Source organism: Notothenia rossii, assembly GCF_949606895.1.
Source record: "Notothenia rossii genome assembly, chromosome: 5".
NCBI classification, from domain to species: Eukaryota; Metazoa; Chordata; class Actinopteri; order Perciformes; family Nototheniidae; genus Notothenia; species Notothenia rossii.
In genome coordinates, this window is record NC_136903.1 from 40,232,151 (window position 1) to 40,245,613 (window position 13,463).

The 13,463-nt window shown below is 41.2% G+C and overlaps 1 protein-coding gene across 7 annotated transcripts in view; it reads left to right on the plus strand.

The window, feature by feature from the left end:
- zc3h18 (zinc finger CCCH-type containing 18) overlaps positions 1-13,463 on the plus strand; it is a 96,184-nt gene that overhangs the window by 49,932 nt on the left and 32,789 nt on the right. For all 7 annotated transcript variants that reach the window (XM_079682885.1, XM_079682889.1, XM_079682883.1 and 4 more), the window contains exons 11-13: positions 4,477-4,602; positions 6,991-7,083; positions 8,198-8,476. In XM_079682885.1, coding sequence (XP_079539011.1) covers positions 4,477-4,602; positions 6,991-7,083; positions 8,198-8,476 — 498 coding nt within the window. The remainder of the gene's footprint in view (positions 1-4,476; positions 4,603-6,990; positions 7,084-8,197; positions 8,477-13,463) is intronic.

Below are 13,463 nucleotides of genomic sequence, written 5' to 3' on the forward strand. Positions count from 1 at the left end.
AGACACAAACTCACAGTTTTGTTAACCATGCATACTACTAGTGGCGGCTGGTGGAAAAATTTTTTGGTGGGGCTGTTGATATAGTGAGTAAACTTTTTTTTTTGGGAGAAATGACCCCTTAAATTGGGACTTCTGGTGATGTAATAGCCCCATAAAATCGTGGTTCTAGGGCAAGGAACAACCAGACTGAGTCGGGCTGAGTATGCTAAACTAATTGCGGTCAAGCCAGCCTCCACTCGGGAAAACCTAGTCAAGCCAGCCCTCACGTGATATTGCGGTGCGCGAATATCCTATGCATTACGGTAGAGCCAATAAAAATCATCCCTCTGTGTTTAGATGAGAATAAAACAAAAACTGTCCAGTATCAAAGACTCATTTCACTTCAGGGTGATAGCAGGACATCCTATCTAGTCACTCAGAAAAAATCAGGACATTCTGATGTAGAGTTTCAAAAATAAAAGACCTTTGAAATCTCTATTGTATGAGCTATCATCCCTGTTTTTAGATGAGAATAAAACAAAAACTGTCCAGTATCATAGATCCATCTCACATCAGGGAGATAGCAGGACACCCCCTCTAGTCACTCAGAAAAAATCAGGACATTCTGATGTAGAGTTTCAAAATAAAAGACCTTTGAAGTCTCATATATGAGCTATCATCCCTGTTTTTGGATGAGAATAAAACAAAGACTGTCCAGTATCATAAATCCATCTCACTCCAGGGTGATAGCAGGACACCCCATGTCGTCACTCAGAAAAAATCAGGACATTCTGATGTACAGTTACAAAATAAAAGATCTTTGAAGTCTCATATATGAGCTATCATCCCTGTCCCCAAAGGTCTTTTATTTTTGAAACTCTACATCAGAATGTCCTGATTTTTTCTGAGTGACTAGATAGGATGTCCTGCTATCACCCTGGAGTGAGATGGATCTATGATACTGGACAGTTTTTGTTTTAGTCTCATCTAAAAACAGGGATGATAGCTCATATATGAGACTTCAAAGGTCTTTTATTTTGAAACTACATCAGAATGTCCTGATTTTTTCTGAGTGACTAGATGGGGTGTCCTGCTATCAACCTGGAGTGAGATGAATCTATGATACTGGACAGTTTTTGTTTTATTCTCATCTAAAAACATGGATGATAACTCATACAATAGAGATTTCAAAGGTCTTTTATTTTGAAACTCTAAATCAGAATTTCCTGATTTGTTTTCCTGACAGTTTTTGTTTTATTCTCATCTAAACACAGAAGGATTTTTTTTTACTCTACCGTAATGCATAGGATATTCGCGCACGCATATCACGTGAGGGCTGGCTTGACTAGGTTTTTCCGAGTGGAGGCTGGCTTGACCGCAGTCTAAACTAGAGAGAGAATTGCTGTCAAGTGGGCTACAACTACAACAAGATGAACATATTTGACCGTGATTTAATTGTAATACACGTTTCAAAATGATGCCGAAGTAACAACATACTGATACCGGATAGTAAAAACTATGAATTAAGGCTTTGACAAGTCTGCAGACAGACGGCAGGCGAAAAACCTTTTAAAATGCGTGTTTTGTAATGGAGATTTGGCTAAGCTAACGTTGTACAGTAAATGTTCCGACCGTCCACACTCACAACAACGGCCTATACAGACATAAATAAACCAGCAACTGTATTCGCCATGACAGACAGTATGTGGTTTGTACTTGTTTAACTTTTGACTAGTTTCTGAACAGATATGAAGAGCTGTGAGCATAGCCGTGGGAACATGTTTCAAATGGGGGGTGCTGTGGGGATGACAATGTGCTATAGGCAAGATTTTAGCTGGCAATGAAAAACCTCTACAAAAGACCAATACACTACAAAAAGAGAAACATATTGACATGGTGGACAGCTTATATAACAAGGCTTCAAATGTATTTAGTATTATAACATGTTTTAATTGGGGGGGTGGACTTCACATCCTCTAGGGGGGTCCGGGGTGCCCCCCCTTTTTAACATTTTAAAGTAAAATGCTTCAATCTTGTGCACTTTGAGCGCCCAATTAGAGACTGATCTAGGGGATACTACTCTAAAACACCCATATGAAAAAGATCGGTTTGCATTTTATTAATCAAATAAGTATGTGAACATTTCCAATAACCTATCATAGCCAATAACAAATAAATGTAACTTATTTTATTTGTGTTGTTCATTCATATCTTATTTTATCAGTTAACATTTATTTATTTATGCATATTTTTAAATCTCTCCAGTTTTAAACGATATTTTTGGTTTACTGTCCTATAGTATACATTGGAATGATTTCAAACCTGTTTTTATTTATCCTAATAATTATAAAGGTGTGCCTTGGAAATATTTGTTTACATAAACTGTGATCAAAACGTTTGAGACTCACTGAGATAATTTAGACTAAAGTGAACTATCTAAACACTCAGAGTCCTTTACCTCACTGAGCCTCTCAGTCTGACAGGACAGAGCTCTCCCTCCACATTATTGTAGAAACAGCTTCTTATATCCGTTAGCGCAGCAGAAGCTAACAACAATCCCCGCCGGTACCGCGGTATCCCCTCTCTCTATCTCTCTCACTTTGGCTGTGAGCTGCCAACATCCCCCACTTTCATCACTACAGCGCCCATCGTACAGGGCAAATGGAAAATGTAACCGGGGTGAAAAGGGTGTTATCTTTACTTAATTAGGAATGTTGTTACATCAAGGCTGAAAATTCTTTTTTTTTGTATTATATCTTGTGGAAGTGCAGATCCCCTGTCCTCCACCAGGGGGTGCTGCAGCACCCTCAGCACCCCTACTTCCCGCGGCCATGGCTGTGAGCTCTGAGTTCTAAGAGCTAACGGCTGTGTTGTTTTTCTGAGGAGCTCATTGAAGATGACTTCACGGCTCTGCCTACACTGCGTTACTATAGATACTACCCCAGTTCCTCACGAGTCTAAAAAACAACTCACGTCAACGCACGTAAGCAACGTGGGCGCCAATGTGAGCGCTCTCGTGACCAAAATATTTGACGGCGCTGATTGGCTGAAATTATGGTTCGGCGGCACAGTTTACTATTGAGACTTTTGCAACGTGCTGGTTGCTGCTGTTTGGCTCGGGGGCAGCGCCCCGTAATGATAAACTAATGCCAAGGGCAAGGCCAGGCAGGAAACATGTGACTTATCAGTAACTTTAGACATCGTAACACCATTTTAAACAAGATTTTATTGTAGATTATACATTTTACTGATACCAATTGTATGATATTTACCTTGTTCATTAAAAATTAAAAATATAAAATATATATATTTTTGAAATATATATATTTTTAAATATATATTTTTTTATGTTTTTTTTTTTTTTGTATGTGGGAAGAGGTGGGGCGGTGCCCCTAGCGCCCCTATGGGCCGGCCGCCACTGCCTACTACTAAACCTACCTAATAATTCTGAAGGACTCTAAAACACTCGAAGGAAATCTCTACACCCAATACACATAACGACCAGGGTCGTAACACAGTCTTCTGGACAACTGTCAGGTCAGCAGACTTCCCCATGATGGTGTAGCCTACTGAACCAGATGAGAGACCATTTGAAGGCTCAGGAAACCGTTGAAGGTGTTTTGAGTTGATTATCTGATTAGTGTGACACTGTGAGTTTACAATATTGAACTTTTTCCAATATTCAAATTTTCTGAGTTACTGAATTTGGAGTTTTCATTTGCTGTAATCATCAAGATTAAAAACAAATAATTAACTTTGTGTGAAATGAATCTATATAATGTATGAGTTTCAAATATTATTAGTGAAAGTAATCAACTTTTCCATGATATTCTAATTTATTGAGATGTACCTGTATCTACCATCAGCTAATGAAGCAACTTGTAAAAAAAAAAATCTTAAAACAATCCAACTAGTAGCTGTTGAGATGTTTAATCCTGGACCAAAGTGGTCATCGTAACAGTCAATTAAAAGCAGCAGAGTTTAAAATACTCTGACTTTTAGTGCGGCATTATTATTCTTGTCATGTTTGGAGGCTACAGTACGTCACCTTTTTTTGTTGGCTGAAGTGGATTTCTCCAAATTATTGTCCATGGCATGCAAGAGTTTGCTATGAGTCGAGGTTTGCTTAATGTAACCTGCAGCCTTAGTGAATGAAGTGCCAGTAACTGTACAGTACAAAACAAACCTTACAAGAAATAAACAACAGTTTTAAAGAGAGTTTTAAAGCCATTTTCTTTATGTAATGTTAGCTAAACTATTTGATAATAGATAACATAATGTAACGGTGTTACCTGTGGTCGAAAGTTAATTTCACATTTATAGGTCAATGATCAAAGGCTATAACTATATTTATTCATCAACAACATGTTTTTGTCATTGTATACTAAATCTTAAAATGCTCAAAGGCCTAGTGTGTGTTTGCCACTTACTTGTCTAGAGTTTGCGATCTGTTTAAGGAGCAGCTCATGTATCTTATGGGTGCCTTTTTTGTTACAGGTCTTCGTCTCACTCTTCCTCCTACACAGGCTCTGGGTCATCTCGTTCCCGGAGCCGCTCTTCCTCGTTCAGCTCCTACTCCAGCCACTCGTCCCAGCGAAGCTCTTTCAGTGGCAGCCGCTCCAGGTACACATCAGTCTGTGAGGCTGTGTGGGTCTCTGTGTATCAATAGGCGCATTCACACCGCAGTACTTTTCCTACAAAGGTTCATGAGAACTTAGTTCATGAGAACTCTTTAGTTCTCATGAACTAAGTACAGATCGCGTTCACACCGGAATAAGTCCCTGGGAAAGGATTAGGCAAATGAAGCCGCTGACGTCACTTCTTCTTCTTCTGCTTTGGGTTTACTGGCAGGCCGCAAACAACTTCACGGCGTATACTGCCACCCGAAGTCCCCGGCCGGAAGTCTCCGGAGTTGGGGAAGGCTTCAGTAGAAGCTGCTGGGACTCCCAGCAGCTTCTACTGAAGCCTTCCGAGTAAATCGCCAGAACGCCGACACCTCCTCATCTCCACCGTTCCCATGTTTTCTTTTGTATTGCCATATATTAGTGTCTCTGCGTTTGTGCGTTGGGCTAATGCTAATGCGAGGATAACAAAATGGCGGCTTCACAAAACTTTTTGGGAGTTATACGGGGTGTGGTTTGCATTCCGCCAAAGCAATCAGACATAGGAACCTTTTTCTCCAACGAAAGTCCCTGCTCTCTAGAAGGGACGGAAAAGGGGGTAAAAAAGGTTCTCATTAACTCATTTTAGTTCCGGCTCTTTTTGGTGTGAACGCGACATTTCGGAACTATATCGGAACTAAAGTGGGAAAAGTACTGCGGTGTGAACGGTGTAAATGTGACCTGAGCAAAGGCTCGCAGGCAGGTTAGCTGCTGCGTACGGGTAATATGTTTTTGTTTACCTGAGTGCAGTCTTGCAGGCACATCGCCTTGTCTTTTTTTAGTTTATTAACACCAAATTATTGAAAAGTATCGATAAGAGTATCGAAAAATACTGATACCGATAAGCAGTACCGGTACCAGTACCGGTATCGATAAAATCCTAACGATACCCATCCCTAGCTTCAACGCAGTGTTGTACAAGATAAGCACCTATTTTTTTCCGCCCAGCACCAAGGGCTGTGGTGAGTTATCTCACTTATGCTACTATGAGAACCAGCGTTACACAACTAAAGTTATCATTCATAGCATAGGGGCCAGTCTGACCCAGTGCTGAAAATGTAGTATTAGTGGCCGAGTCTGTGATCCCAGACTATAAAACAGTTTGAGTGTTGCTCTGAAGAGAGTAAAGGTGTTTGAAAGATTATGTGCAAGCTTTTTAAGGGTATAGGGTGTATATGTGGTCCTTTGTGCCATGTCAATTTTCAAATTCATTTATTTTAAGCTCCAACCACTGTAATTTGTTATGATACTCAAGAAAACTCTCCTGGTGAATTTTATTCAAATTCCAACAACATTTACCCCTCCCTCATCAACCTTGAAGTTTAGCCTCAGTAGGGTGGTCCTTAAAATTGAAAGTGGGAAAGTCTAAGCTCCAACCGCCAGAATTCATTCTATTAGTCAAGAAAACTCTCCTGGAGAATGTTTTCCTCAATCTGACATCATGTAACCCTCCCTAATCGACCTGGGCTGCCACACCAGCAGCACAGTGCTGCAACTGAGACTAAACTTCAAGGTTGACTTTCTGAATTTCAATTTTAAGGACCACCCTAATGTGAAATGGTGATGCGTGATTACCCAACGCAGACATCACGATCACCAGTCAATCAGGATTTGCACAATGAGATTGATGCTTCGGAGGAATACGCAGGGAGGCACCACATAGTGAGACATCCGGGAATGTTGAAGTTAAATAGACAATGTAGATAAACACCTTCTTAATCAAGTTAATACAAATCTTAACCTCTTTAAACAATAGTGTTGACCACGTGTTGGACTTACAGTTATTTCAACTAACAGGATGTAAGATGTATTAGTAATGAATTAGTAAACATTCGGAATGTTTTGACTATTTGCTTATTTGCAATGTACTTATATTTCCTAGAGCTTATCATTAAGACTACAAACACACAAATTTAGCCTGGCTTTGTCTAAGCTTTATAATAAAATGCCTACCAGCAAATGAGCATGTTGTATCTTGATTTGAGACCTTTAAGCTCTTTTTTATCCATTTTTATTTGTTGGAATGACTACCCACAGATCATTTTCCAAAGCCTCTGAGATGACAAAGGTTTAGTTTCAGTAAATAAGTGATTGTAAACCTGTAGTGTCCACCTGTAGGTGGATGTCGTCACCTTCAGACAGAGCTAGTCTACAATGTGAGATCCATTTGAAAGTGATTTTGCACATTGCTTAGCTATCTATCTAACTAACGAACTAACATTGCTTTTCTTGCTCACACTTGAAAATGTAAATGCATCAACATAATGCAATAGATGAAAGCAATTATAGTCATGTTATTCTTGAAATGAAACTGCATATCAACATTTCATGACTACTTTACGGCTTACAGGTCTCGATCATTCTCCACCTCCCCGTCACCGAGTCCAGCAGCACAGAGGAACGCTAAGAACAAAGCCGATCCCCCCCCTGCGTTAGCCAAAGGGTAACTCTTCAGCACCTTCATCCATTTAAGCCATTGTCCACCGGGGGTATATTATTTGCTTCTATCTTTGTTTCTCCTTAAGTGCACATTCTAGGGTTCAATTTGTTAGTGTTAGTAAATAATATTATTATTTCATGTAATTTATTGTCATAACAAGGCAGAATACAATCTGTGATTGTAGCTTTCTCCATTATTGCATTGCATCATGCTTTCTTATTTGTGTTAAAGGAGACATGTCATGCTTTTCCGGTTATTACACGTCCCCTTGTGTGTTATGAAGGTTTTTATGCATGTAAACGGTCTGCAGAGTCACAAACCCTCAAAGTACACCCTGTAGGGAGTAAAACTCTAACAAAGAAAATACCTCCCCAAACGCCTCGTTGGAGATACGTCATTGTCAATTTGATTCTTCCGGGTACGGCATGATGTCATCCCGCACCCGGAACCAAATGGACCAATCCGTGGAGCCGTTACGTCCGCGGAGCCGTTACGTTAAGCCCCCGCTGATTGGTCCAAATTGACCAATCCACAGACTTCCTCACACACACACAGTGCAGGCAGCTCTGCTGATTTCTCCTGACAGTTACAGAACAGACAGTTGGGATCGCGGCGAAATTTATCAACCTCTTTCTTACTCAATATCAAGCCACACTTTGTTTTTACTTCGTTTACTTTTTTGTGTGTGCTCAGGATGAGTTTGGCTGTGTTTCGCTGTCGCTAAACAAGGAAAACACACCTCCACGGAGCTCAGCGTGATTCACAACGTCCCGACCAATCAGAGCACACTATGCTCACAGGGAGGGTGGGGGCTGGAGCTATTGGAGCTACAACGAGCCGTTAAAGGCAGAGAGTGAAATTCATTGAATACACGTAGTTTACAGAGATGCTGTATGAGAAACCAATGTGAGTTTGGAAAATTGCACAATATAAATCTATTCTAGTATACCTCAACAATGGAATTATGATCAGTAGAAATGGCCATGACATGTCTCCTTTAATTATTTGTTCATCATTAGCTAAAGCATTGCATGTGCTCTGCTGACATGCTAGTTTCTAGCACATGCCTATCAATCACTGTCTGCATGCTTGAAAAAGTGCCTTTTACATCCCTAAGCACGCCGCTGAAGCCGGGTGCCATGCCCCCTCCTCGCAGGGATAAGCCCACCATGAAGAAGGCTCCCAGTCCTCCTCCACCTGGTGGACCGCAGGGCAGGCCTTCCAAACCCCTGCCTGAGGGAGGGAAGCCTCCATCCAATCCCCGGGAGACTGGGGGAGCAGGAGGCGCGGCAGGCAGTGGTGGAGTAGGGAAACCCCCTCCTCCAAGGGAACCTGGAAAACCTCCAATTCCGAGGGAAGAAAGGCGAAAAGAACGTCAGCAACATCCTCCACGAAGGTAAGTGCCTCACCATAAGGCCATTTCAGGTTATAACCAGGAGTGCACATAACTTTTTGAGTGAGTTACTCAGATGAGTACCAGGAGACAGCGTTTGGTACTCACCCCACACAAAGCGTGGTGTTAATAAGTCCAGTCTTCCTCACTGTCCTCCTCAGTGTCTCCTTCACTGTCCTCTAGATCCTCTTCTTGCATGGTAGATGATGAAGATACACCTCCCTGTCTCTTTTTAAGCCTCCGATTTGCTTTCTCCAAAACTTGTTGCCAACACTGTGAAGTCCTTGCATTTCCTGAGGCCAAGTTGAAGGATCAAATACTAAGAAATGATCACATGACTTGAAGTCATATCTTCAGATGTGGCAAGTAACTAAGTATTCAATTAGTGTACTTAGGTAACATTTTGAGATTCTTGTACTTTACTTGGGTATTTCTATTTGATGCTACTTTGTACTTTTACTGCACTGCATGTATTTAATCTAAAAAAATTAACGCCACTCATTATTTTAACGCGATTAACGCATCTGTATTTTTTGTCCTCGGCCGCCCCGTAGTTTCAGAGCCGTCCGCTTGCGGCAGACCACACTTCCACGCTCACCGGCAGGCCCTGACTGGCCATCGGGAGGACCGGGAGGGTGTGTATGTGTGGCGCGAGAGAGAGACCTTACGTGTATTGTTGTTGTTAGCATCTGGTGCTAGCTAGCTGCGCTAACGGATATAAGGAGCTGTTTCAATGAAAACAGAGGAGCGACATTTCGCCGACAACTGCGCCGAGCACTTGACTTTATGCAGGTAGCCAGACAGTTGGACATTGTACCAAAAGTCAGCACACTCAGCACGGATAGTGCGCGCAACATGATTGCAGCGTCCAGGCAGCTCCCATTCGAGCACATGCCTTGAGTTGCACATAGCTCCAACGATCCAACACCACAGCCGTCATTTTATTATCCTAGCATTAGCATTATTAGCGTTAGCCCAGCGCAGAAACGCAGAGAGACAAACTTATGGCAACACAAAATAAAACATCAATCAATCAATGTTTATTTATATAGCATAATATCACAAATGTTACATTTGTCTCAGTGGACTTCACAGTTTGTACAGAATATCAGTATGACAATACGACACCCTCTGTCCTTAGACCCTCACGTCGTACAAGGAAAAACTTCCGGAGAAAACCCCACAGTTTAAAGGGGAAAATGGGAGAAACCTCAGGGAGAGCAACAGAGGAGGGATCCCTCTCCCAGGACGGACAGACGTGCAATAGATGCCGTGTGTAAATTGAAAAGATAATACATTTGCAACATAGGTAGTCCAAATGTTTGGAAATGCATGTGTGTATAATGGGAAGATGAATCCACGAGGATATCCATCCAGAATTTATGATCCAGGACCACAGCCACGACTCAAGATCCAGGACTCGCGATCCATGACACAGGACCGCAGGATCATCCATGACTCCGGATCCCGGCGTATATAGACACCAAAAAGAAAGAAATTTGGGGAAGCTGGGTTAATCGGAACATGAGAGTACACAGGTATAGACAGAGAGAAGGAAGAAGTAAGATATCCCCCGACAAACTAAGCCTATATCAGCAAAACTAGGGGCTGAATCTAATCAGCCCTAACTATAAGCTTTATCAAAAAGGAAGGTCTTAAGCGCACTCGATAGGATAGGGTGTCTGCCGCCCGAACACAAACTGGAAGCTGATTCCACAAAAGTGGAGCTTGATAAGAAAAGGCTCTGGCTCCCATTGTACTTTTAGAGACTCTAGGAACAACCAACAACCCTGCATTCTTGGAACGCAATGCCCTAGTAGGACAGTAGGGTATAATGAGTTCTTTAAGGTAAGATGGCGCCTGCCCATTAAGGGCTTTGTAGGCGAGGAGAAGAATTTTAAATTCTATCCTGTGTTCTATAGGGAGCCAGGGTAAGGCAGCCAGAACAGGAGTAATGTGGTCCCTTTTCCTAACTCTGGTTAGTACACGAGCTGCAGCATTTTGAATCAGCTGAAGCGACTTCACTGACTTCTTCGTACACCCTGATAATAAGGAGTTACAATAATCCAGCCTTGAAGTAACAAATGCATGGACTAGTTTCTCTGCATCGTTTTGAGGCAAGATAAGCCTGATTTTTGCAATGTTACGTAGATGGAAGTAGGCGTTCCTTGAAATTTATTTTATGTGGGCGTTAAAGGATAAGTCCTGATCAAATATAACACCAAGATTCCTTACAGTCTCACTGGAGGCCAAATTAATGCCATCCATAGTTAGTATATCTTTAGATAATTTGTTTCGTAGATTCTTTGGGCCAAGTACAATAACTTCAGTTTGTCGTGTTTAACATCAAATAATTTAAGGTCATCCACGTTTTTAAGTCCTTGAGGCAGTCTTGAATTTTATTTAGATGATTAATTTCATCAGGCTTGATTGATAAATATAGTTGAGTATCATCCACATAACAATGAAAGTTTACAGAATGATTCCTTATAATATTGCCTAACGGAAGCATATATAGGGTGAACAAAATAGGTCCGAGCACTGAGCCCTGTGGCACTCCATGGCTAACTTTGGTTTGCGTGGAAGATTCATCGTTGACACGTACAAACTGAGAGCGTTCAGATAGATAGGACCTAAACCAGCCTAAAGCAGTTCCCTGTATGCCAACTAAGTGCTCTAGTCTTTGCAATAGGATATCATGGTCGATAGTATCAAATGCAGCACTAAGATCGAGCAAGACAAGAATAGAGACAAGTCCCTTGTCTGAGGCTATTAGAATCTCATTTGTGACTTTAACCAGAGCTGTCTCTGTGCTATGTTGTGTTCTAAAGCCAGACTGAAAATCTTCAAATAAATCATAGTTTTTTAAGTAATCACACAGCTGTTTTGCAACTGCTTTCTCAAGAATCTTTGAGAGGAACAGAAGATTAGAAATAGGTCTATATTTGGCTAAAACCTCTGGATCGAGGTTTTGCTTTTTAAGAAGCGGTTTATCACTGCTACTTTGAATGATTGTGGAACATACCCTGATAATAAAGATATATTCATAATATTTAATAAAGAAGTGCTAATTAATGGAAAAACTTATTTTAACAGCTTAGTTGGAATCGGGTCTAAGATACACGTTGATGGTTTAGAAGAGAGAATCATTGAATTTAATTGTTCAAGGTTTATGGCTGAAAAGCATTCTAGTTTACTATCTAGTGTAATATTTGAACTTACGTTTCCGGGAGCTGTTGATAATACTATACTGTTCAAAGGCAAGAGGTCATTAATTTTGTTTCTAAGAGTAACAATTTTATCGTTAAAAAAGCACATAAAATCATTACTACTCTATGGGAATAGAAGGCTCAATCGAGCTGTGGCTCTCTGTCAGCCTGGCTACAGTGCTGAAAAGAAAAATCCAGAAAATCACATGTCTGATTTTTAAAGAATTTATTTGCAAATTATGGCGGAAAATAAGTATTTGGTCAATAACAAAAGTTAATCTCAATACTTTGTTATATACCCTTTGTTGGCAATGACAGAGGTCAAACGTTTTCTGTAAGTCTTCACAAGGTTTTCACACACTTTTGCTGGTATTTTGGCCCATTCCTCCATGCAGATCTCCTCTAGAGCAGTGATGTTTTGGGGCTGTCGCTGGGCAACATGGACTTTCAACTCCCTCCAAAGATTTTCTATGGGGTTGAGATCTGGAGACTGGCTAGGCCACTCCAGGACCTTGAAATGCTTCTTACGAAGCCACTCCTTCGTTGCCCGGGCGGTGTGTTTGGGATCATTGTCATGCTGAAAGACCCAGCCACATTTCATCTTCAATGCCCTTGCTGATGGAAGGAGGTTGTCACTCAAAATCTCACGATACATTTCCCCATTCATTCTTTCCTTCACACGGATCAGTCGTCCGGGTCCCTTTACAGAAAAACAGCCCCAAAGCATGATGTTTCCACCCCCATGTTTCACAGTAGGTATGGTGTTCTTTGGATGCAACTCAGCATTGTTTCTCCTCCAAACACGTCTAGTTGAGTTTTTACCAAAAAGTTCTATTTTCGTTTCATCTGACCATATGACATTCTCCCAATCCTCTTCTGGATCATCTAAATGCTCTCTAGCAAAATTCAGACGGGCCTGGACATGTACTGGCTTAAGCAGGGGGACACGTCTGGCACTGCAGGATTTGACTCCCTGGCGGCGTAGTTTGTTACTGATGGTATTCTTTGTTACTTTGGTCCCAGCTCTCTGCAGGTCATTGACTAGGTCCCCCCGTGTGGTTCTGGGATTTTTGCTCACCGTTCTTGTGATCATTTTGACCCCACGGGGTGAAATCTTGCATGGAGCCCCAGATCGAGGGAGATTATCTGTGGTCTTCTATGTCTTCCATTTTCTAATAATTGCTCCCACAGTTGATTTCTTCACACCAAGCTGCTTACCTATTGCAGATTCAGTCTTCCCAGCCTGGTGCAGGTCTACAATTTTGTTTCTGGTGTCCTTTGACAGCTCTTTGGTCTTGGCCATAGTGGAGTTTGGAGTGTGACTGTTTGAGGTTGTGGACAGGTGTCTTTTATACTGATAACGAGTTCAAACAGGTGCCATTAATACAGTTAACAAGTGGAGGACAGAGGAGGCTCTTAAAGAATAAGTTACAGGTCTGTGAGAGCCAGAAATCTTGTTTATTTGTAGGTGACCAAATACTTATTTTCCACCATAATTTGCAAATCAATTCTTTAAAAATCAGACAATGTGATTTTCTGGATTTTTTTTTTCTCATTTTGTATCTCATAGTTGAGGTATACCTAGGATGAAAATTATAGGCCTCTCTCATCTTTTTAAGTGGGAGAACTTGCACAATTGGTGGCTGACTAAATACTTTTTTGCCCCACTGTATTTTGTTGTTTTGGACATGTTTAGTAATTGACTCAATTGAGTGTTGACAAAAAACATGTGTGGACGAAATATGTGTTTTTGTTTTGTTGACCTATCCTATCAGGTACGC